This window comes from Eulemur rufifrons, chromosome 20 (assembly GCF_041146395.1).
Source record: "Eulemur rufifrons isolate Redbay chromosome 20, OSU_ERuf_1, whole genome shotgun sequence".
Lineage (NCBI taxonomy): Eukaryota > Metazoa > Chordata > Mammalia > Primates > Lemuridae > Eulemur > Eulemur rufifrons.
In genome coordinates, this window is record NC_091002.1 from 9,943,275 (window position 1) to 9,969,951 (window position 26,677).

The following is a 26,677-nucleotide window of genomic DNA, read 5'->3' on the forward strand; positions in this document are numbered from 1 at the left end:
ACTGTACAACCATAAATTTCTGTTGTTTTTAGGCACACAGTTTGTGGTGCTCTATTTTGGCAGCCATAGGAAACTAATACACTCCCATTTGATATTAACCATGTTGACCACACTAATCACCACATTGTCCAGTTTTCTGACCAATCTCTCTAAGATGCAACAAACCCCACAAAAAGTCAAAAAATACATATGTCATAGCCCAAAAGAACCAAGTTTTTTTCTTCTAAGTTGGCAGTAAATGCCACCTTCTCAGTACTGTTAGGCCAGGGCAAGTCACCTGGAAGTAACTTTAAATTTCAAGGCCCAGTGCGGTGGCTCACACCTATAATCCTAACACTCTGGGAGGCCAAGGAGGGAGGACCACTTGAGGCCAGGAGTTCAAGATCAGCCTGAGCAAGAACGAGACCACATCTCTACATAAAATAGAAAAATTAGCCAGGCATGTTGATGCATGCCTGTAGTCTCAGCTACTTAGAAGGCTGAGGCAGGCAGCTTGCTTAAGCCCAGGAGTTTGAGGTTGCAGTGAACTATGATGACACCACTGCACTTTAGCCAGGGCGAAAGAGTGAGATCCTGTCTCCAAAAAAATAAATAAAATAAAATAAAAAATAGGCCGGGTGCGGTGGCTCACGCCTGTAATCCTAACACTCTGGGAGGCCGAGGAAGGAGGATCGCTCAAGGTCAGGAGTTCGAGACCAGCCTGAGCAAGAGCGAGACCCTGTCTCTACTTAAAAAAAAAAAAAACACAAAAAAACGAAAGAAAAAGAAAGAAATTAGCTGGACAACTAAAAATATATAGAAAAAATTAGCCGGGCCTGGTGGCACATGCCTGTAGTCCCAGCTACTTGGGAGGCTGAGGCAGTAGGATTGCTTGAGCCCAGGAGTCTGAGGTTGCTATGAGCTAGGCTGACGCCACAGCACTCTAGCCCGGGCAACAGAGTGAGACGGTCTCAAACAAACAAACAAAAAAAAAAAAAAAAAAAAAATTTTTTTTCTTCAGAAATATTTTATAAACATAAAATAGGTTATTTGAACAGAACCCATTCACTGTATTTAAATTGCATATACTCCTATTTCTTCATTACAACACTCAAAATAGGCTGACAGGAAACCTAAGAAATGGGTAGCTACAATGTTTTAAATTTCAAAAAGCAGATGCATATATAGTCAACAAAGACATATCTGCCTGTAAATGAAATGTGAATGGGTTCACTTTCCCACAGGCTACTGCCAGCCTCCCATGCAAAGTCATTAAACAAAACTGCACGAAATTTTCATTTTATTTGAATCCTTCTGAAGTTAAGACTTTGAAAATAATTTTGTAATGATAAATATACAAAGTCCTCTCCACATACGGATATGATGCTTTCAGTTTACCATGAGAAGCTTTTCTTGGTCTCTCTCCTCCCACTGTAGATTATATTTCTCTACTCTTCATTAACACTGAACATTTAGCAGCCACTAAACATAGGATTGTCATATGCAGTCAACTTACCTCATGTGGTGAAGGCAGAGTCTCTTCACAGTTAACACAGTATCTCATCTGAGCAAGATTAAACGTGCCACAAACCCTGCAGATTATCTTCTCCTTGACAACAGAGAATAAGAAACACATGTTCCTCTGAACAAACAACTGTGCAAACAAATCATCAAGCAGTATTTTCCATCAATCAGCCAGCTACAGACCCCATTATAATACCCAGGCCTTGAATATTGGATTGGTTTAGGAATTACTACAACATAAATAGTGTCAGACAAATTAATGGAGTTTTAAAAGAAACAAAACACCAAACAAACAAACACACTGAAAAGAGTATTCATTTGGTCTTGGGAAAGCAAATTGAAAAATTTACACTGATTACGTGTAAGATTTTTGTTTGTTTGTTTCCCATGTGGAAAATGGGATAGTCAATAATAGGCTCTCCATTTCGTGGCTTAAACAGTAAACAGAAAGACCAGCAAAAGATCATCTGTGTTTATAAGTAATCTGGTTCCGGGGTTGGGGAGTTACCCCATAGGGTTTTTTGTTAAATATGAATTTAGGTTTGCTCTATAGTTTCTCACTTAGAAATGGAAGGAGGGGAAAGGCTGCCTTAGAAAGGGAATGGTAAGTGCAACTTTCTGAGTTGGGACTCTGGGGTTAAGTTGCAACACAGAGAAAAAAAAAAAATAAGAAATCGTTAAAATAGTCTAACTAGAATTCAGCTAGCAGAGGCTTGCTAACATCTGTTTAGTCACTGGACCATTCTGTATTCTCAGGATACTATCTTTTCCAATTGCCAATAATCACTGATGCTCAGGGTTCGTTTCTATTCCCAGCCTGTGGTTTCTAGGTGTCCTGAAAGTAACATAGTATGTTCTGAAACTGCTACTGGTAAAGAGGATGATAAAGTAAAAGAAAGCCTAACTTCTGGAGTTTTATTTCCAATACCACTAGGCAGCTTTATGAAATCCCAATCTTTCAAAGTCTGGTTAACTCCATTGTTAGTATAAGACTCCCAAGTCTTCATAGGAACCTGAGCCAACTCACGAAACCACAGTGGCCAATCTAGACAACTGTAAAGGGCAGAGGTGGACTGACTGCTATTCAAAGTAGCAGAGAAACACAGTCTTGCTCTCAGTGGTTCCTGGTACTCCCTGGGGCCAACACTCTTCAGTTACTTAAAGTTGCCATAGCATAATCTGCAAATTGCCAGCATTTTTCTGTGAAATTTAGGGCTGCAACCTTCCTGAAGATATTACCTCAGAAAAGTTCTGGTAAAACCCATTGAGAAGTGAGACAAATTTCTTAACCTTGTATTAAAAAATACTGAGATCAAACAAAAATAATCTCATAGTATGGTGCAGGAAATATTTCCTCTAAGAAGAGAACACTAGAACCCAACTAAAATTGTTTACTTATAAAGTTCAACAGCTTCCTTCAAGACCCTCACCTTGCGGGGCTCACAAACTAAAACTGTATGTCGTAACTCTGCCCAATCCAAACTTTGCCAATCCCAGCCATGCCTTGCAAAACCCTCTTTATTATTTTTAAATTTTAGTTAATAAACTTTATATTGTTAGACCAGTTTTAGGTTCACAGCACAATTGAGTGGAAATTACAGAAGGTTCCCATATATCCTGTCCCCCCACCCGACATCCCACACCAGATTAGTGCATTTGTTACAATCTATGAACTTACTCTGTCATACTGCTATAACCCACAGTCTATAGTTTACATTAGGGTTCAATCTTGCAAAAAACTCTTTAAAAAAAAAAATCATCCGATTCCAGCAGTAACGTCCTTTTTCCCTCTTCTGAGATACTACTAAGAATCTGTGGTGGTCTACCTTACTGCACCAGGTCCACCAAACATAGTTTTCTTGGTCAACACATTTTTCTATGGTTTTTGTGGAAGCTTTTGACACCAAGCCTTAGCTCACTTCATTCTAGAGCAGTGACCACAACCCCCAGTCAGTAATCATTTTGTATCACAACCCACTACATTCATAAATTCACAGATGTTTGTAGGGATGATTTGAGATTATGGCCACCATCAGATGGCATTAACAAGGATGCTAAACACCTATGACTACGACTTTAAAAAAAGGTCAGTACCCTCATTTGCCACCTCATCCACAGCATTTGCAACATATTATCTACTTGAATAGTTCTAAGTAATTTAATAGACCCAACTTAGTCACTGAGATAAAAGTTTCCCTCATAAAGTAGTTGGAAGAACAACATTCAAACTCCCAAATGATAAGCTTTAATTAGCAAAATAAATGAGGAAGAATGTTAGAAACCAATTAGTACATCACTGCAAAGTTTATCTCAAAATCGATTGTGTGAGATACTGAAGTTCTACTTGATGTGGATTTGTCACATTGGCCGTGGCCCCAAATCCCTGTGTGAGATTCTGGGTCTCACAGGAGGTAACTGTGCCCCAGAGTGTGAGTCATCACATCTTTTCAGAATAATGACTTCAAAAGGATCCCATCCCTAAGCCACACAGATTCTAGGAACCCCAAATAAGACTGAAGTCCTAGAGGCATACTACATGTTGCTAGTTTTTTTTTTTTTTTTTGAGACAGAGTGTCGCTTTTGTTGCCCAGGCTAGAGTGAGTGCCGTGGCGTCAGCCTAGCTCACAGCAACCTCAAACGCCTGGGCTTAAGCAATCCTACTGCCTCAGCCTCCCGAGTAGCTGGGACTACAGGCATGTGCCACCATGCCCGGCTAATTTTTTTTTCTATATATATTTTAGTTGGCCAGATAATTTCTTTCTATTTTTAGTAGAGACGAGGTCTCGCTCATTGCTCAGGCTGGTCTCGAACTCCTGACCTTGAGCGATCCACCCGCCTCGGCCTCCCAGAGTGCTAGGATTACAGGCGTGAGCCACCGCGCCCGGCCTACATGTTGCTAGTTAAAGCCCAAAGGAAACGGAAGTATCTCCTTTTGTTAAAGGAGAGTTAATATCTTATGGTTAAAGGGGATGCTAAGATAAGTCAACTTCAGGAAATGGCCAATGGATACATTTGTTACATGAAATAAACAAGTTGCAGGGAAATGTGTAAATCATGATTCCATTTTTGTTTAAAAAACAAACCAAAGCAAATCTAAATGTGTGAATACATTATGTTTTTGTAAACCTAGAAAAATACATAGAAGAATATTCTCTGAGATGCTAACATTGGTTATTTTGGCAGGGGTGGGGATAGAAGTGGAGGTGGAGAAATTATGTACTTTTTTGTATATTTTTGGATTATTTCACTTGTTATTAAAAATAGGTATTAATTTAAGAATTAAATTGTAAAATCCTCTCTTATTCTGAAATAGGTACCTTTGCCAGAAGTTAAAAGGAAACATGTCCACTACTTTATCTTTTAATCCGAGCAGTAAAAAAACATCTGATAGAGCAAAATTCCTCAGAGTTGACAAAGCCTTTAAATCCACACAACACAAGACTACAACAGCAGTCGAGTGGCAGGAAGAGGGCAGATGCTGTTTTTGCTCTATGAGGAATGAGATGGAAATAGACACAGAAAGGGGAGGGACCTGTCAACAGGCATGGTGCTGCCTTGAGGGATGTGAGGCTTACTGGCTTCCCTGAGTAGCTCATAGGGGTATTCCCACTGAGCTCAGAGATGACTGTCTGGGTAAGAATGTTATCTAAAAACTTGTCGCCCTTGTAACATTTGGGAAAAGCACTGAAATAAAGATTGTTAGGCCAGGGTTCCCAAACAGTTGTCCTTCTGTGAGTAGAAGCAGCAATACCAATCGTCCAACATAAAAATTAGGTATTTCCCTCTAGGAACAGAGGTCACATGATAAAAGTCTCTCTACAGATCAAGTCTAATTAAAACCTGTCCCTGCTTTCAACACTTCAGGACCCATAAGGAATAAATAATCCGAGCTACTAAGTCCAGTAGAGAAGGTGGCATCTCCCACAATCCACAACACCCCAGCATTGTTGTAGCTCAGCAAAACCAACCGGCTTGCAAAGCTTTGAAGCAAACTCTGCAGTTTCCAGTCTCTGTCTGTCTGCCTGGAACATCCTCTCTCCCCGTTGACCCCCCACAAATGCATAAACATGAGCCACTTTCTTTCTTCATCAGGCAAATACTTGTGCCTCCCCCAGTATCTGTTCAGATGCCACCTCTTCTTCAAAGCCAACCCTGGCCCTGGTCACTGACAGAGTTAGTGAATTCATCCTCTGTACCCCACTATCCAGCACAACCACCATAGCCATGACAAGCAGGGGCCCAGGCCACTGGATCCAGGCAGGAGGTGAGTCTAGGGATCAGAGCCTGGGGAATGCAGTGTGGAGAGCCCTACAGAGTAGTCCAGGAAGCAGCATGATGGGGAAAAGTCAAGTCAAAAGACATCTTTGAAAACTGAAGCCCCTCAGCACTTAAGGGCTCACAGTAGAAGTGTAAGGCAAAACCCAGAGAAACTGGGTGAACCTAAAGGAAAGTTCATGGCCACTCCATGGTAAGGAATGCCAGCTGCCTGGGGCAAGGCCCAAGTGCCATGTGACCACTGGAAGCCTGGCCTAGAGACCTCACTCCTTCCTCAGATCCCTTGCCCCGAAGGACCCTAAAGCAGGTATCCAGAGACCTCCTCAGGTTCACACCACTCCTTGTGCCATCCTGGCATTGCTGGGAGTTTAGACTTCTTCCAAGAAATTCTTAGGGTACAGAATATACTGTGTATGTGGTTAAGTTTCCAAGCAAAAAAGGAGAACAGTGATTCAAATGTTTTGGTGAAAGAGACACAATTAAGTTCTTAATTATCAATAGTATAAGATACATACTTATATCTTATAAATATATCATTTAGTAAATCATAAAAATCCTATGCCAAAACAAATAAAACACTAGGGATAAACATAGTGCTACTAGAAATGATCATGAGATTCTCACTTCTGGAGAAAATAGTAAAAGTGACACCCCAAGTCATTATTTCCTATGATCTTGGAAAAATACATGTTTGAGAGAGCTCTTTATCAAAGTTGTACCAAATTCCAGGAGTATTTCGCTCATATGAAGTTTTACCTAATAATTTCAAAATCCGTAATTCCCTTTGAAAATGTAACATCAGAAATTAAACAGGCTTGACTTTCTAAATTTCATCTTTGAATTCTTAGTTGGTTTCCTCAGTATATGTTCTAACTTTGGCCAACCAATAGAACAGAAATAAACTGCAAGTGACCATCTCTCTCACTCATAAAAATTGCCCTTTAAGAAAGAGACCACTCCAGGATTTAATTCCACTAATCACTAAAAAATCTTGTTTACATCCTCAATATAGGATTTACAACAAAGGAAGGGAAAAACTACGTACTAATACCTTTCTATCTCTGTCTTCCCACAAAATGGAAAGAACTCTATATTTCAAATACCAAAGATGGCATGACATTTACCCCCTTTCCTCCAGTTTTAAATAGTCAAAAGAGTTTGGAATAATATTATCATCAAATATCCTGAGTAGGTGTATTAATAAGAATAGGTTCTTCTGTGATTAACAGAACACCCAAAGTAACAGTGGATTAAATAAGATAAAAGTTGATTTCTCTCTCTCATATATAAGAAGTCTGGAGACAGGTTTCTAGGGCTGTATGGTGGCTTCCTGTGGTAGCTTTTAAAGTTTCTCAAGATTGAAAACACTCATCTAACAAAAAGCTTAGTAAATTTTCATATAGCTGATTTTGGCCCAGCCAGTTCTTAAAAATTTCTGCAATTTTTTATCACCCAGATTCCCTCTATTAAATCTATTTTATCCTCTAGTGACCTTTACTTGGGATTAAAGAGGAGATAAGTGGGGCTGTAAATTGAAAAAAAAAGAGAAGAGATACTTGTATGTTCAATGATTCTAATAAAATTTTTTTCACATTATGATATCATTTGTCTAGCAAAGTTTTTTGAATGTTGTGATTATATGTAACTTTTTCTTTCATGTGACTAGTTCTAATCACTTTTTCTACATAGTAGGGACCCATAGTCAAATAAAGCAAACAAAAAGCATGAAGCCACTTTAAGAACAAGATTATAAGTCAATTATTCATGTTTAAATGTATGAAGTAAAAAATTGTTTAAGTTAGCTGTAGTGCAATTTGTCCTCCAAATCCACGTTCCTGGAATACATCACTACGTATCTCTTTTAACATTATAGATCCAATCAGCAAGTTAAACTCTTTACCTTTCCAAAAATTAGAATGGATTTTGCCCTTGCATATTAGTTTATTCATTGTTACCCCATCCCACCAGCTGATGAAGGGCATATAATTGTTCAAACATTACTTTCTATGTATTTCATTCATGTTTCTACAGAATCACATTTCATTACCTTCAAGCGGAAGCTGGGCGGTGGCTGCAGCTGAAGAGCCAGAGGGGCCTCACACACCACACAGATGGTAGTGTTCGTAGGAACCATGCTTCCACATTCTGTACATAAGCCCCTCTGCATAAAAGAAAAGGCCAGGTTTGTCTTGCAATGCAGAAACCAAAGGTATGAGTATATCTTAGTATATAAGGTTTAATTTGCTTTTGTAAAACAACTTTTAAAATAATTACTTTTATGATGGATATGCTTATTAATCTGATTTCATAGTGGCCAAATATCACTATGTATCCCATAAATGTGTACAATTAATATGTGTCAATTTAAAATAATAAAAAATAAAATAAAAAATATTACTTTTATTATTTTATTCCTAAGAAGAGTAAAAACGTGTGTAATGTAGAAAAGAAAGGTATTTTAAAAAGAAAAAAATAACCATAGGAAATTAACTTATATAATAGCATGAGTTAATGAGTAGGTCGATAAATCCTCTTCCTGAAAAGCAATTATAAAGTGAGATAAAGTTGTCAAAAATCATCTATTTCAGCAGTCTGAAAGTCAACCAAGGGCAGACAACAAACTGAAAAGTTCCTGAAAATCACTGAACTTCAGAAAAGAACAGTACATTTATTGTGAGTTGACTAGGAAGAAACAAAAAATACAGCTATAGAAAATTAAAAAAGAAAAAGAAAAGAAAAGAACACTGTAAGTCTGTGTGGTTCTTGCCTGGGGCTGCTCCCCCTAGTTCTATCTGTGTGGTAGCTCCAACAGGGCAGGGCAGGCTGTGAAAATCAGCAGTACTATGGCTGCTGATGGACAAGGCTCACTTGATTTGAAGTGTTGTTAAGGTGACAATCTCAGTGGCAAGCAAACAAGGAGGACCAGCAACTCCATTAGCCTGAGATTATGGATCTGTTTGGGGTAATCAATGGACCTGCAAACTGGCTGAGGATCTAACAGGGAGTTTCAGAAGGTAATTCAACTATAGAGGCTTGATGAGCTCTTCACATATCCTTTAGCTGACTGAAGGCTATGCACATGCACAGTATAAACCAGAGAGGGCGCAAGCCACCCCACATCCCTGGCTGATGGAGAATGCACATGGAGATGCAACAGAGCTCAACATAGAGTAAAAGCTGGGGTGGACTTGAAAACAGCCCGATGTTTGAATGTTCTACCCAGCCTACACACAGATCCATCAGCAGAAAATGGAAGCCTTACTGGCTCAAGGTATTTAAGCACAATTTCTGGCCAATCTTCAGTTGAACCCTAAGATATGCAGACCCAGGTGACTCGAGGCTTAAATATAAAAATAAGAAAAAAAAAAAAAAAAACACACAAAAAAGCCCTTGATACCAATGGCCACACATTGCAAGGGAGACAGACATTAAAGATTTAATACAAGTAAACAAAACAATTCACAGGGAAAAAAGTCAAAATCCAGACTTGCTATAACATATGACCTAAAATGTCCAATATTCAAGAAAAAATTATACATGCAAAACCTAGAAAATGTGGCTGATACTCAGAAAAAAACAGGTAAGAGAAATTGTCTCTGAGTGTCCTCAGATGTTGGATTTAGCAGACAAAGATTTCAAAGCTCCTATTATAAAAAACGTTGATGAACTAAAGGAAATCATGTTTAAAATATTAAAGAAAATATGATAATGATCTGATGAATAGAGAATCTCTTTATAAAAGAGGTAGAAATTATAAAATAAAAACTAAATCAAAACTCGGAGTTGCAAAGTAAAATAACTGAAATGAAAAAAATCACCAGAGGGACACAACAGCAGATTGGAGGTGAAAGAAGAATCAGTGAACCTGAATATAGTTTGATAGAAATTATCCAATCTGAAGAACAGAGAGAAAAAAGACTGAGGAAAATAACAGACCGTCAAGGACATATGGGGCAACATCAAGCATAGCAACATATGTGCAATGGGAGAGAGAGAAAGAGGCAGAAAAAGAACTTGAAGAAATAATAGCCAAAACCATTCCACATTGGGAAAAAAAAACCATTAATCTATAGATCCAATAAACTCAATCAAGCCCAAGAAGGATAAAGAGATCCACACTTAACATTATAATCCAACTACTGAATGTCAAAGACAAAGAGAAAATCTTTATAGTAGCAAGATAAAAAAAACTACTTATACGTCAAAAGCAATAGAGAGCAGAAGGCAGTAGAATGACATATTCAAAGGCTGAAAAAAAAATAACTGCTAAATAAGAATTATATATACAGGAAACCTAGCCTTCAAAAGTGAACGTAAAATAAACATTCTCAGAAAACCAAAGACATACAGAAATTGCTAGCAGACATGTCTTACAAGAAATACCAAGGGAAATCCTTCAGGTTTATAGGAAATGATCATCTGAGTTCACAGGAAGAATGAAAAGACAAGGTATCATAAACATGTGGGTAAATATAAATGACTCCATAGACAGTTTTTTGCGTTGTCTTTAAATGACATAAGATTGTATAACACTGCATTTTTCCATTTAAAACACACATAGCTATATAATACATAAAATTACTACATGTATATAATTATACAAGTAATATGTATCATATAAAAGATATATAAAGGAAGAGGAAACGGAGATCCACTAGAGCAAAATTTCTGTATTTTAGTAGAATTAAGTTAAATTATTCTGAAATAGACTGTGATAAATTAAGGTCCATCAGGTAACTTTAAAAAGAGTACAAAAAATCAACAAAGGAATTTAAACGACACACTAAAAATTATTTAACACAAAGAAAGCAGTAAAGGAGGAAAAGAGGAACAAAAAGACATGATACAAATAGAAAACGAACAGCAAAATGGCATATGTAGGCCAGGTGCAGTGGCTCAAGCCTGTAATCCTAGCACTCTGGGAGGCCAAGGTGGGAGGATCGCTCGCGGTCAGGAGTTAGACTCCAGCCTGAGCAGGAGCGAGACCCTGTCAATACTAAAAATAGAAAGAAATGATCTGGACAGCTAAAAATATATATAGAAAAAAATTAGCCAGGCATGGTGGCACATGCCTGTAGTCCCAGCTACAGGGGAGGCTGAGGCAGTAGGATTGCTTGAGCCTAGGAGTTTCAGGGTGCTGTGAGCTAGGCTGACACCACGGCACTCTAGCCCTGGCAACAGAGAGATACTCTATCTCAAAAAAAAAAAAAAAAGGGATATGTAAATTCAACCACATCGATTAATGACATTAAATGGTAACAGACTAAACACCACACTCAAAAGGCAAAGATTGTCAGAATGGATAAAAAAAGCAAAACCCAACTATATTCTGTCTACTAGAAACACACCTTAGATTCAAAGACACAAACAAATAGGTTGAACGTAAAACTATAGAAAAAGATATACAACACAAACAGTAACCATAAGAGAACTGGAGTGGCTACATAAATATTAATCTCAGAGAATAAAGGACTTTAAGATAAGAAGTATTACTAGAGTGAAAGAGAAGACATTTTTATGATAAAAGGGCCAATAAATCAGGAAGATACAGCAATTATAAATGTATATGAATTGTCTTAGTCTGTTCAGGCTGCTATTAATGTAACAAAATATCATAAACTGGGTGGCTTATAAAAACAAATTTATTTCTCAGTTTTGAAGGCTGTAAGGTCCAAAATCAGGGTGCCAGCAAATTTGGTGTCTAGTGAGAACCTGTTCTCTGCTTCATAAATGGTGCCTCCTAGCTGTGCCCTCACATGGTAGAGGGCATTAATCCCATTTATAAAGGGCCCATCAAGACCTAATTACCTCCTGAAGGCCCCACCTCCTAATATCATCACCTTGGGGTTTAGGATTTCAATATATGAATTTGGGTGGGCACAAACATTCAGTCCACAGTACAAGCATGAAAACAAACACCCAAAATATATGAAGCAAAAACTACAAGTCAGACTTGAGGTCATACTCCCTCTATCACCTGAGCACCTGAAGTCCCAACTTTTTCTGGTGGACCACAGTGGTGTTTCAGATCTCCAAGAATTAGTATGAATTCATAGCCAGTATCTAACAATCCCCCAAAGGTTTGGGCATTTCCTTTTCCCAATGCACACTCTATTGAAAGCAACACATCCTTTTGGGAAAGGCTTCAAGGAAGATTTATGATATGAACTTGCAAAGCTAGTACATATCTCTCATTCAACCAAGGTACTCTAGGTTTGTGAACTGGCTTATTGTCTAGAAACTCAGTGAGAAACTCGGATGCTCCAATATAGTAACTTAAATCAGTTTTTGGCTACAAGACATAGTGTTTTTCAATTATGTAGACCAAGAAATATACTAGTAGGCTGCTTATTTCATTCCTAGGAACACCATCATCAGATTTTGCTTACTCAAATGTCACTGCTGTCCTTGTCTTTAGTAGTTACGTGCTACCGCTTGACCTCTGCCACTCTGGAATCCTGTTAGCCCCACTGAGATCAGGGAACCCATCTAAATAGCAGCATCCCCTGTGATCATATCTGGCCTACAAAGGAAAACAGCCATGGAACTTTTTAAGGATGCAGGTACAACTCTCACTTAGGTATTCTTCAATATTTTCGTGAAGGAAGAGTCTTTCTGGGCCTTTTTGTAAAATATAGGGGCCTATAGGACACACATAATAAACCCACTCCAACTTTCCTGTTTTCCTAAGTCTTTGAATTCTCTCCTCTACATGATGCTGGGTGTTGTAGAATAAATTGTTTCAGCCAAAGCTTTTAAATTTATACATAATGATCAATCTATAGCTTCTTTGGACAGAATGATACATCTTATGGATATACAGATATATAAAGATATGAAGTAATTAGTACTTCTCTCCATTTATGATTTCTAGAATATATTTCCTTATTATGCCCAGGTTATGAGCAAAGATATCAAATAGATAGTAAACATTTATTTGTCTATGGATGCCTCATTGAAACAACACAATTTCAACCTCTTTCTGAGCCTGTACATCTGCAAGGCCACACAAAAGACATAACATTGCAAATAAGTTTTTCCATTCTTAAGTAGGAGTCTGGATAATAGTTTAATCTGCCAGTGATTCTTTCAAAAAGTATTATTAATATGTGTGTGGTTCATGTGTACCAGGCACTGCTGCAAATAAAGATCAGATCAACCAATGAAAGATATTTTTAATAATTCTGCTGCTCACCTGAGCTGCTTCCGGAGGTGGGAGACGACAGCCAAATATGGGTGGGACAGGAGAGCCACATTCTTGACAGAAGTGAGCAAAGGGATCAGATGGACGAGAGGCAAGGCAACAGGCACACCTACAACAAAATAGGTTCCCAATTGGCCATGACATTACTGATTAATGACATTAACAAGCCTGGTGAAAATGTAAAAGCATTCAAACAGTTTGAAAGACAAAACAAAAGCAGACCACTTTCAATGGCTATGGAACAAGTTCAAGATAAGAAATGCTTCCCTAAGTCATTTTATTACAAAATGGCCTCACAGCTGGAATCCCTGGTGTCCTCTTCCTGTAGGCCTGACCCATCATACTTCCTGATTGTGGCTATGTGTGAGGGTGAGCCCTGGGAATTTCACTAATGTTTACATCGCACTTTTCTGACTTCCTGCAATTGAGCCCAGTCTAAGGGACAGATCTTCTTTCTTGCCTGGCACTCTGGAGGCTCACTGTGGGTCCAGCCCTGCCTGTCTCTTTGCTTACCTGGTTGGAATCCCAAGGCGATGCTCCAGCAGCATCTGCCCCACTTCTTGGGCAGCTGAATCCATCATTTAGCCCCCACCCACCCAGCTGGATGCCAGCTGTCAGCCAAAGTGAAAGGATTCTTGGAATTAGGCTGCCCTGTGTATACACTGTTGCTGCCATGCCTTTCCAAGCAGGTTGGGCCATGATCCTGCCACCTATTTATATGAACTGCTCCCCAGTAACTATGATGCTCAGATACTGTGTACTGGATTGCCTGGTCGACTACACCAATCACCACGGCCTCCTGACAATTAGCAGCCTTGATGGTTGAGCTCACTCCTACACTCTTCATCCTACTTAGTCCTTGCTCACTGTACCATGTTACCAAGATTTCACCATGTCTCCTGCCTGGGCCCACCCACCAGGATAAAAACAGTTTCCTACTTTCTATGCCCAAAGCTCACTAAGTGTTACTCAACAATCCATGGAGTAACCTATCTCATTCCTCTTATATGAATTCAGGGCATAGATCTGGGAGTCTGAGAAGGTCAAAGCAACTACAGTTATTAGGACAGAACACCAAAAAAGAGCTGCAGAGACAGCTTCAGAACTTTGCAGAGGGTCACCCTCAAGTCTTCAAACGGGTACTACTGATTAGTGCATGTGTTGGAAGAAACTATTCAAGGCCAGAAAATAAACTCGAAAGGGGAGCAAAGGAAACATGCTTAGGCCTCACTGGGAAGTTCATGCTCACACCAGCCAAAGTAAAAAAATTCGTATGTAATAATGGGGCATCAGTTAGAATACATATACTCTAAACACCCCAATTAGAATGCAGAGCTTGTCAGATATGATTTTTTAAAAGCAAGACCTAACTATATGCATACAAGAAACCAACTTTATAAAGGTAAAGGTACAGAAATATATGTGCATTATTTTATATTTTATGTATATTAATATGTACACATATAAACACACACATATATAAACACTAATCAAAAGAAATCAGGAGTGGCAACATTAACATCAGAACAAGTAGATTTCTGAGTAAAGAGTATTTCTAGTACTAAAGAAGGTTATTTCATAATGATAAAGGGGTCAATTCAGCAAAAGGACATAAGAATCCTAAAAGTCTATGTACTTAATGGCAGAGCTTCAAAGTGCATGAAGAAAAAACTTACAGAAATGGAAATGCAAGGATAAACAGGCAAACTCATAATTATAGTCATAGATTTCAATATCACTTTCTCAATAATTGATTATACAATAAATAAAATCAGTAAAGATAGACAAGGTTTAAATGATACTAACAACTAACAACCTATCTGACATTTATAGAACTCATCCTAGCAGAATACATATTCTTTGAAACTGCACATGGAACATTTGCCAACCAAATCATACAATATATGTTTTCTGATGAAAAGGAAATAAATTAGAAATAAATAACAGAAAGATATAAGGAACATTCCCTAGTATTTAGAAATTTGACAGAACATTTTTAACTAACCCATAGGTCAAATAGAAATGCTAATTAGAAACTGAGCTGAATGAAAATGAAAATACAACATATCAAAATTTGGGGGCTACAGGTAAAGCAGTCCTTGGGGAAATGTATACTTCTAAATGCTTATATTAGAAAAGAAGAAAGAGGCCGGGCGCGGTGGCTCACGCCTGTAATCCTAGCACTCTGGGAGGCCGAGGCGGGTGGATCGCTCAAGGTCAGGAAGTTCGAGACCAGCCTGAGCGAGACCCCGTCTCTACTAAAAATAGAAAGACATTATATGGACAACTAAAAATCTATATAGAAAAAATTAGCCGGGCATAGTGGTGCATGCCTGTAGTCCCAGCTACTCGGGAGGCTGAGGCAGTAGGATCGCTTAAGCCGAGGAGTCTGAGGTTGCTGTGAGCTAAGCTGACGCCACGGCACTCACTCTAGCCTGGGCAACAAAGTGAGACTCTGTCTCAACAAAAAAAAAAAAAAAAAAAAAAAAAAAAAAGAAAAGAAGAAAGGCTTAAAATCAATTACTTCATCTTCCCATTAAAGAAACTAAAAAAAGAGAGAAGCAAATGAAACACAAAATTCACTCAAAAAGTAGTAGATAAATGTGAATGAATGTGTATCTATTAAAGAAATTGAATGTGTAGTTAAAAATCTTCCTGAAAGAGAACTCCAGATCTAATCATTTTATTTGTGAATTCTACCAAACATGTAAGGAAAAAGTAATACCAATTTTACACAAACTCTTTGAGAACACTGGAGAGAAAATACTTCCCAACTCATTCTATGAGGCCAGAATTGTCTTGATACTAACAACCAAAGATACTAACAAGAAACAAAAATCACCCATTTGTATGCATTCAAAAAATTCTTCAAAATCTGTTAGCAAATCAAATTCAGTAATATATAAAATAGATAATATTTCAAGTGGATATATCACAGGAATGCAAGGTTGGTTTAACATTTGAAAATCAATCATTGCAATTCACCACATGAACTGAAAAGGAAAAATCATATGATCCTCTTAATAGATGAAGAAAATGCTTTGGATGCAGTTCAACATATATTCCTGATTTTTTAAAAAGAAAACTCTCAGCAGGGGCCAGGTGTGGTGGTCTGTAATCCTAGCACTCAGGGACGCCAAGGCAGGAGGACTGCTTGAGTCCAGAGTCCGAGATCAGACTCAGTAAGAACGAGACACCATCTCTACTAAAAACAGAAAAAAATTAGCCAGGCATGGTGGTGTGCACCTGTAGTCCCAGCTACTTGGGAGGCTGAGGAAGGAGGATTGCTTGAGCCCAGGAGTCTGAGGTTGCTGTGAGCTAGGGTGACGTCACAGCACTCTAGGCCGGGCAAGAGAGCAAGACTCTGTCTCAAAAAAAAAAAAAAAAGAAAGAAAAGAAAAAAAGAAAAAGAAGAAAGAAAGAAAAGAAAACTCTCACCAAATTAGAAACAGGAAAAAATTTCTTCAACCTAATAAAGGTCATCGACAAAAATCCTACAGTTCATACCATATTAATGCTGGAAAACAAATGCTTTCCTCCTATAGTCAAGAATAAGACAAGGATGTCCATTCTGACCATTTCTGTTCAAAATTATAGTAGTTCTCATCAGTGAAAGTCAAGAAAAAATAATGAAAAGGAACACATATGGAAAGGCAGTCAAGTAACTGTCTTTTTTTGCAGGCAACTTGATCAACTATTAATACATAGATAATCATAAGGAATATATAAAAAAGCTAACAGAATAAGTGATTTTTAGTAAGGTTGCAGGATATAATGCCACTACAAAAAAAATCAATTGTATTTTATATTGTAGTAATAATCAGAAATTGAAATTTTTATTGTGGCAAAAAAATATATATAGAATACATAAATTTACCCTAATAATTTTTAAGTGCCCATTACAGTATTGTTAACTATATGCACACTGTTCTACAAAGATCTTTGGAACTTTTTCATCTTGTATGAAACGCTATACCCACTGAACAAACACTCCTTGTTTCCCCCTCCCCTCAGCCCCCAGCAACTAGCATTCTAAGTTCTGTTTCTGTGAATTTGATTACTTGAGACATTTCATATACGTGGAATCATGCAGTATTTGTCTTGTTGTGAGAAATTAAAATTTTGAAAGCATTTACAACAAGATAAATTTGACAAAAGATGTGCAAAGCTTGTGTACTGAAAACTACAAATATTGATGAAAGAAATTAAAGACCTAAATAAATGGTGAGATATAGCCTTTTCATGTAAAGACTCAATATTGTTAATATATCAATACTTTCTAAATTGATATGTAGATCCAATGCAATCCCAATTAAACCAGCAGATATTTTGTAAAAGTTGACAAGCTGATTTTAAAATTTATTTGAAAATATAAAGGGCGTAGAATAGCCAAAACAAAGGCCAGGTGCAGTGGCTCATGTCTGTAATCCTAGCTCTCAGGGAGGCTGAGGTGGTAGGATTGCTTAAACTCAGGAGTTTGAGACCAACCTGAGCAAGAGCGAGACCCCATCTCTACAAAAAACAGAAAACTTAGCTGGGTATGGTGGCATGTGCTTGTAGTCCCAGCTACCTGGGAGGCTGAGGCAGGGTGACAGAGTGAGATTCTGTCTCAAAAAAAAGAGTAGCCAAAATGTATTTGATAAAAAAAACAAAGCTGGAGGATTTACAATATTTGGTTTTTAAAACTTACTATAAAGTTACTGTAATCAAGACAGTGTACCAGCCTGAGCAAGAGCAAGACCCTATCTCTACCAAAAAAATACAAAGAAATGATATGGACAGCTAAAAATATATATATAGAAAAAATTAGCCGGGCATGGTGGTGCATGCCTGTAGTCCCAGCTACTCGGGAGGCTGAGACAGGAGGATCGCTTGAGCTCAGGAGTTTGAGGTTGCTGTGAGCTAGGCTGACGCCACGGCACTCATTCCAGCCTGGGCAACAGAGTGAGACTCTGTCTCAAAAAAAAAAAAAAAAAAAAAAAAAAAAAAAGACAGTGTAGTAGTGAATAAATATAGAGAAACATCAATGGAACAGAATACAAAGTCCAGAATTAGACCCACACAAATATTGTCAATTGATTTTCAAATATTCCAAAACTAATCAATGGGGAAAGATAATCATTTCAGGACATTGTACTGGAATAATTGGGTATCTATATTCAAAAGTATGAACCTCAACCCTTATCTCATACCATATATAAAAGTTAATGGATGATAGACCTAAATATAAGAGATAAAACTATGAAACTTCTAAAAGAGAACATAGGAGAAAAATCTTATTGAGTGGAATATATCTTGAGTTTGGGAAAGGTTTCTTAAATTTGACAAACTTAAGAATGAAGTGTAAAAGAAAAACAAATAAATTGGGCTTCATCAAAATGAAGAAACTTTAGTTCTTCAAAAAACACTGTTAAGAAAATGAAAAGCCAAAGACAGGGAGAAAATATTTACAAAACTTATATCTGACAATGAAGAATATGTACAACTCTCTTAAGAATATATATAACCTAATTTTTAAAAAATGAATAGACACCTTACCAAAGAAAATGCACAATAGCAAAAAAGCACATGAAAAGATGCTCCACATCAATTATGAAGGAAATGCAAATTAAAACCACAATGAGATACCACTATGATCTCACTAGAATGGCCAAAAATAAAAATAAAAGTGTTGGCAAGGATGTAGAGAAATTGGAATTTTCATACACTACTGGAGAGAATGTAAAATGGTACAATCTGGAAAACAGTTTGGCAACTTCTTAAAAGGTAAACATATACTTATCATATGACCCAGCCATTCTTCAAGGCATTTACCCCAAGGGAAATGAAAGCATATGTACCATACAACGACTCCTGTATAAATGCTCACAGCAACTTTATCTGTAATAGCCAAAAACTGGAAGTAATACAAATGCCCATCAATAAGTGAATAGATAAACTAATTGTGGTGTATCCATACAGTGAAATAATACTCAGTAACAAAAAGAAATAGATGTTTGTTACAAGCAAACACAGATGAATCTTAAAATAATTATGCTGACTGAGAAAGAAGCCTGGCAAAAAAGAATATGTGCTGAATTACTCTACTGATATGTGGAATCACATGCAAATTAAGCTATAGTGACAAGAGGCAGACCAAAGTTGCCTGGGGATGAGGAGGGATGAAAGTGAGGACTTACAATCGGGTACAATACAGGAAACTTTTGGAGGAGATTAATTTGTTCATTTTTTTGATTATGGTGATAGTTTCACGGTTACATAATATATATCAACTCAACTCTTTAAATACATATGTAGTTTATTGTATGTCAATTATACCTTTTAAAAAGCTGTAAAAATTTAATTTAAAAAGTTGGAGAGGGGCAAAACGATTGTTATGTCCCATCTTTAAATTCTTTTTGACCACAATGTATCTTCGTAGGATGTAAGACAAAGTAAAAACAATACTTACTTGAGAAAGTCCGTCTCCCTCTGAATTCTCATGATCTGCGTGCTTTTCACACTCCTCCGGCTCCTTATATGTGCAAATCCAGGGGACTAAAATTAAGAATATAGGTGTATATAGGTATGTAATCAATATAACAGTGGTAAAGGCTATGGTATAGTAAAATTATGGGGAAGGTCATAAGTATTATTACTCTGGTATCTAATATTTAAAAATTACTTAAAGTGCTATTCATAATCAGATATGTATTATTTCATTAAAATAGAGTTTATAATAAAAAAAGATCTGAATTTACCAGCACAAACCAGATTTAAATTTAAAGACTTAAGTTAGTACTCATTTTTCTCAAAAATTATTTATCTCTAGGAAATGCCTATAGGAATACGTGCACCAACTGTCTGCTATTATCCAGAAACATTTAACTTCCTTCAATACATTATTATTTGGGTATCCCCTTTGTACCAGGCACTGTGGGTGATGCAGGGAAGGGGACAAAGATAAATATTACATGGTTCCTGCCCCTAAGGAGCTGAACTCATGTACATATAAAATAACTGAAACACAAGGGGTTCAGCAGGGTGACACATTTGTGCTGAGTCTCATGGGAACCTGGAGGAGGGAACAATCACATTCACTTGCTCCAGGGGAGCAGGACTTCTCAGAGGTAGTAACATCCAAGATGGGCCTGGGAGAGGAAAGAAAAGTTCGTCAAGTGGACAGAGAGACAAAGGGAATTCTCAGTAGAAGAAACCCTGTGGCAAAGGCAGTGGCAGAGCAGTGCATGGCCTATGCTGGGACGCAGGGGGCTGGATGCGGTCTAAAGTGGCAGGAGAATGGAACAGAAAGAAAGGCTGAAGAGGGAACTTGATGGGGAAAGCTAAAACTTACAGAGGGTCTAACCAGTAGCAAAATATGCCTGGCATTTTGTGGCCATTATCTCCTTGATATGTCACAAGGACCCTGTGAGGTAGGTAATATTAACCAATTTTATTTTTGTAACATTTTATTTTGATATAATTTCAAACACAGAAAAGTTGCAAGGATAGTACAAATAACGTTCAGCTTGACCAATTATTTATGTTAACATTTTGCCCCATTTGCCTTTATTGTCTTTCTCTAAATCAAGTAAGAATAAGTTACAGTAATGATGTCCCCTTTGCTCCTGAATAATTTAGTGTGCATGTCCTAAGGAGAAGGTTGTGCTCTTACACAACAGTGTATCCAAATCAGAAAAGGTAACAGTGATATGATACTATTATCTACTCCACACATCTTTACTTAGACTTCATCAGCTATGCCAATGATGTCCTTTACAGCTACATAGTTTTTCCTGGTCTAGGATCCAGTCCCATACCACACTCTGCATTTAGTTGCCATGTCCCTTTTGTTACCTCTAATCTGGAGTAGTTCCTCAGTCTTTCTTTATCCTTCATGATCTTGACATTTTTAACAGGCCAGTTAACTCATAGAATCTCCTTCAATTTGGTTTTGTCTGATGTTTCCTAGTAATTGGATTCAGCTGTGCATTTTGGCACCAATTCCAGAGAAATGATATTGTGTCCGTCTCAGTGCACATCAAGAGGCTCCTGTAATCCCCATTTTTGAGATGAGGATACAGAGGCTCAGAACGGCTGAGTCACTTGCTTGAGCTCGTTGACAGTTGTGTACTGAACTCAGGCCTACCTGACAGCCTGTGTGCTAAGCTCAGGACTTCAGACTTTATCTTACAGGCAATGGAGAGCAGTCACAGCTTTTCATTGCCTTTGTATTGCATTAACATGGCCTAGACCAGAAGTCGCCAAGTCGCGGTCCTCTGGCCAAATCTGGTTTTCCATTGAGTTTCATTTGGCCCAATGTATACTGGCCCCCCCAGTGTTTCAAAACTTGAACTAATTCAAATTTGTAAATTAGGTTATTACACATAAAGATGTAGGTTTCTGGCTTCTCATGCTAATTCATCAGATGCTGCAACACTGAGCCTGCAATCCTTCTTGTTAAGGGTTGGCTGGAGCTGAGTAGAGTGACCCCTTTAGCTAGCTGGGGCAATCCACACTGTCAGAGAACCCACAACCCTTGTGCCCTCACACTAAGGCTGGTTGTCAGCTGTCATTTATCCTTTACCCAGGCTGTCGCACACATTTACTCTGCTGCCTGTCCCCTGAAGACACCCTCAAGCCAGATGCTTAGCTCAAAGACATACTGTCTCCCTAGTAGTTGCTGACATAACACCCACCAGAATCATTAATTCTGATATTTGCTGACGTATGCTTCAGATGGGATTGAGCTGAAATATTGAGAAGAATCTCTTACCAATACGAAGAAAAAGAGTGGAAGAAAAAAGTCGTATGGTCCTTTTCTGGCCTCCCTGGCTTTCTGAACTCTACTCAAGTTCCCCAAACTTTGTCTTTGTCCCTATGTTCCTAGTTTCTTGGGATTCTGAATTGGAATCTTTAAATATTATTTTATTCTATCTTCCCCTTATAAACAACAACTTTTAAACAACTAAGTGGGAAAGCTAATCCAAATATTCATACACAAAGAAAATAACTATTTCTAGACACATTACAAATAATTGTGACCACGGGAGACTGTTTTCCTAAAGTAGCTATTGTGTTTTGTCATATACCATTCATTCTTCAAAATGATACATTTTTACCTCAAAAGCAGTATTCATATTTGGGCCACACTGGTATGCACTGCCCACAGGAGTCGACTGTGCTCACTAGTCCATTTTGTAACCAGGTAATCATTCTTTCCAGAAGATTGGGAAAGGCAATCTTCCATTGTAGGGATGGTTGCCCTTTTGTTCAGTGGGGTTTGCAGGTAGGCCTTACCAGGTGTGTGGTCCTCTCGCCTGGGCTTTGTGGTCTTCCAGAAAATATAGTGGGTAGACAGATGGAAGAAACCACTAGGTCAGGCTGAGTTACACTTTGGCATTAGAGTCCAGAAATGAAGGAAGAGCTTGACCTGGGGATAAGGATAACTGCTCTTCTAGGCCAGTTATTCTCAGACTGGGCTGATCATCAAAGACATCCGTGGATTCCATCCCAGACTATCTAAGAGGATTGCAGGAGTCAGGGGTGGGAACCTATACCTATATTTAAAGTTTTCCCTGGTTGATTCTGATATACCATCAGATTTGGAAGCCATTCTTTTCGCCTCTTTTGTATGTGATGGTAAGCTGTGGTTATACAGAAAACATGACTTCAGGTATATTATACTTGGGACTCAGATAACAGAAAGAGAGCAAAGGCGCCTGGGTTGCCCTTAGATGCCAGAAGTCTAAATTGGATTTTATAAACTCTAAAAACTCAAAGTTCTATAATGGTAGTAGTAGACAACTAGTGTAAGTGCATCCTTCTTGTGTTATAGTAGTAAGCATGCATTGATAAGCTTTTATTAAGATCATAAATCACCTCTATCTTGTCAAATCCAAAATGCAATTCTCTGTCCTTGTCTAATTAGACTCTTCTGTAACAAGTGCCATAAACGACCTCTGCCTTCTTGAAACTCTTTCTTCTCCTGGCTTACATGGCACCACATTCTTCTGGCTTTCTTACTACTTTCAGGCTCCTCTTCCCCTGCTCAACCTCTAAGTTGAGGATTTTGTCTTGTGCCACTCTCTATTTTCTGTACAGCCTTGGTAAGTGATCTCCTTCAGACCTAAACTTTAAACATCACCTATATTTTGCATATTTCCTGATACATATCTCCAGCTCTGACCTCTCCCCTGAGTTTGAACTTGCGTATCTTGACAGTCTACTCAACATCTCCACTTGACGTCTAATGAGCCCCTGAACACCTGCTCCTCTCGCATCTTCTCTATCTCGGTCAATGTCACCATCATCTCCAGATGCTCAGACCAAAGCCCTGACAGCATCTTTAGCTCCTCCCTTTCCCTTGCCCCATCTATCTGATCCCTCAGCCAAGCCTGTCTGAATCCCACCACCTCCTTTCCTCACCACCTCTATAACCTTGGCCCAAGCCACCCTCATCTCTCACCTGGAGCAAAATCCTCCTAACTGGTGTTTCCCTCTTCTCCTTCCACAGTCTAATCTCCACATAGTGGCCAAAGAGAAACTTTTAAATGTAAATGGGATCATATCTTGTCTTCCAGATAGATTCCCTTTATAACCAGAATAAAATCTAAACTCTTTACAGGCAGATTAGCATCTGTGACTCTCAACCATGCCTGCCCATTAGAATCACTTGGGGATGTATTTAAAAAGAAAAAATCATGCCCAGATCCACATCAGACCAATTAAATCAGAATTTGTGAGGTTAGGTCTCTGGGATTGGTTTGAAGTTCCTCTGGTGATTTTAACTTGCATGCAGCTACGTCTGAGAATCACAACTCTAGGTACTCTGGCCCCAGCCACCTCCCACCTCATCTTCCACCTTATTCATCATGCCTGAGAATGTGCATTTCAAGGAAGCTCCAATGCGATGCTGATGCTGTGGTTCTGGGGACCACACTTTGAGAAACACAGCTCCATCTCATCACCCAGTTTCATCTTTTTCATGATACTTCCTGCTGTTTTAAGTTTTTTTTTTAAATTATTTACTTATTTATTATCTGTCTGCCCCCAACCCCAATAAAAAATGTAAGCCTCATGAATACAGGGACTTTTCTTGTCCAACACAGTATTCTCAGCACTGGAACAGTGCCTGGTACCTGGTCAAAAAATCTAGGAGACAATGCCTTTAAGTATTTCATGGGAAGCACTAAAAACACAGAATGTGTTTTGGTACTAAAGAGTGTCCTTAGAAGTTACCTGGGACAGGCGTGTGGAGGCTCTAGAACTGGATCTTTCACGGTAAGCTCGGATTTCCAGTGGACTTTCTGAGAAGCGAAGATCTTTCAAACTTTTAGGGTCACTTCTTTCACCTACCTCGAAGTCTACAATTATATTAAAAACATTGTTCTGTGAGCATCTGTAATTATATATCATCACACAAAGATGTCTTCCTAGTTGGAAACCTTTTCATAAAGGACCACTGTCATCACATTCTTTCCCTAGAAATAACAATTATATAAAGACCCACACACACTCAATTAGAACCAAGAAAGAAAAAATAAGTCCCGACTGAGAAAACAATCTTCCACACTACATTCTACAACATTCCACAATAGGCTGGGAAAACAGACCGATCAATCCAATGGTGAGGTTAGCAGGAAACATTCCTCCCAAGGAGATAGTGCAGTGGTTAAATGTCTTAATAGCCCCCTCTGAGTGACTACTGCTTTCTTACTGAGAAAAAACCATATTCTCTAAAATCATAGATAATCAGACACTTTACCTGTTTGAAATTCTATCAGTAAGATGCTCTTTCCTGGAGGACCTAAGTCACTACAACATAGAGAAGCAACCCTGGTGCAAAGGTAAGGGTTTCTGAATACAACATTTCATGTGCATCTTTGTAGTTTCCAAGGCAACAGAACCCTGAATCCCCTTCACAGTCCATACCTATCATTACCACTTCATACCCAGCCCAGCTTTGCTTTCAGCTTATCAAAACTCTGCGTTTATTTAAATTTTACCCAAACTCCATCCTGTCCCCAAACCCTACAACTACAACTTTTCCTTTTTGGTGAAATGTCCATGGTTCCCTGGTGTGTGGTCTCCCTCTGTGAAACGAATCAATAAATCTCACTTTGTTGGACGACTTATCTATCCCCTGCAGTCTTAAACTGTTAGCTGGGACAGTACTAAAATTCAAAATATTGTATAGCCTACTTTCCAATTTCAGTGCTTCTTACTTCAACACTTCTGTGGACAAGAAAACATGCAGCAAACCTGGTAGGTGGGTTTAGAATACTAAACTTTACCTTTGTTCTGCCATATCATACCTGGAAACTTTCTAAGGTTAACATTCCAACCAGGTTTATTTTCAGTGTTCTTATGTTTCTTCTTTAGTTTTGGTCCAACAAGTCCATTTTTTATTTCCTAGGAATAAAATGACATATTAATTACTTGATTATGCCTATTTATAATGTGAAAATTAAAAGTTCCTTGAGAGAGACAGGGTCATGGCATGTATTTCTTACTTCAAAGTGTTTATAGTAGTTTTTACAAATTGATCCCTGTTTCACTTTACTCTGGAAACGCACAGCTTTGTGGGCTGGGCTGCTTGGTTAGCAACACGTCTGGATGGTAGCCCCACTAGGTTAAATGGCCAAGACAGGAGGGAGGAAGCAGCACATGTAGGCAGGATATTGCAATCATGGGAGTCTGAATAATAACAGATGGGCCACCAGATCCAGGGGGCAAAGATAGGGTGGGGCCAGACCACGAAAAAACTTCTCTTCACTACCTGCCTGCACACAGTCCTTTAACACCCTTCTCTCTGGTTCTTCTGCACAGACTTCATCTTTGCAAGCCTCAGCACCTGCAGACACGTGGGCTCAGTCTCTGCTGGCTGACCCTGCCAGTCTAGATCCCTGCCTTGATCACATTTGGGCCCCACCCTATGCCTGAACCCACTGCTTTGGTCCCATAACATCCCTTCTGGCCTTAGGTCCACCGTTAGGCTTAAGGGACACCCCAAAAACATTCCTCTGTCACTCCCAACAAGGTCCAAATAACTGAGATCTCTTGGTCAGTTTCCTTACCACGGTCTAGCCCACGCTCTGGCCCTACTCCTGAATCCATCTCACTAATGCTCACATTCAGGGACTGAAGCTTCAAACATCCTTTTTAGTTAGGTCTAGTTGACTCTACAAAGAGGTGAGGCTTTGCAGATAACCAGCAGTAAAGATCTGAATATAATAGAAGTCTATGACTATTGAGGACTTCTACCAGCCTGATGTATCTACTCAACAAATACACACTTGCCACGTTCTCTTGCCTGCCCCTGGGCAAGGCAATGAGGACAATGGCCATGCCCTCTGCCACCTTACAGCTCACAGTGCATGGAGAAGACAGACAAGCAATGAAGTAATCCCATATTCAAAGCAGTTTATAAAAGGAGGCCTAGGTGCCAGAGTAGCAGTGATAGAGCACAGCACAGTTTAGTCTGGTTGGAGTATATGTGGAGGTGGGGGGTACAGAGAAACAAGAAGGGCTGACTGAGGACAGAAGCCAATTACTTGGATGGCATGTTAAAGGGTTCTGCTTTCTTCAGCAGGTAAGAGAGACACACTGAGGACACTGGAGCGTGGGCCAGTGACACTGGGTAGGAATTCTGATCATCAGGGTAGATGCGGGAGTGACCAGAGGCTGAGAAATCAGTGAAGATGCTTTGCAATG

At 38.7% G+C, this 26,677-nt stretch overlaps 1 protein-coding gene across 3 annotated transcripts in view; it reads right to left on the minus strand.

Moving 5' to 3' along the window:
- The window catches only part of DZANK1 (double zinc ribbon and ankyrin repeat domains 1), a 78,103-nt gene that overhangs the window by 40,306 nt on the left and 11,120 nt on the right, over positions 1-26,677 (minus strand). For 2 of the 3 annotated variants that reach the window (XM_069495658.1, XM_069495660.1), the window contains 6 exons: positions 25,279-25,375; positions 24,203-24,327; positions 19,434-19,519; positions 12,974-13,091; positions 7,826-7,939; positions 1,496-1,588 (listed from right to left, as the gene is read on the minus strand). In XM_069495658.1, coding sequence (XP_069351759.1) covers positions 1,496-1,588; positions 7,826-7,939; positions 12,974-13,091; positions 19,434-19,519; positions 24,203-24,327; positions 25,279-25,375 — 633 coding nt within the window. Of the gene's footprint in view, positions 1-1,495; positions 1,589-7,825; positions 7,940-12,973; positions 13,092-19,433; positions 19,520-24,202; positions 24,328-25,278; positions 25,376-26,677 lie in introns of those variants that run through there. The other variant, XM_069495661.1, reaches the window with a different exon arrangement.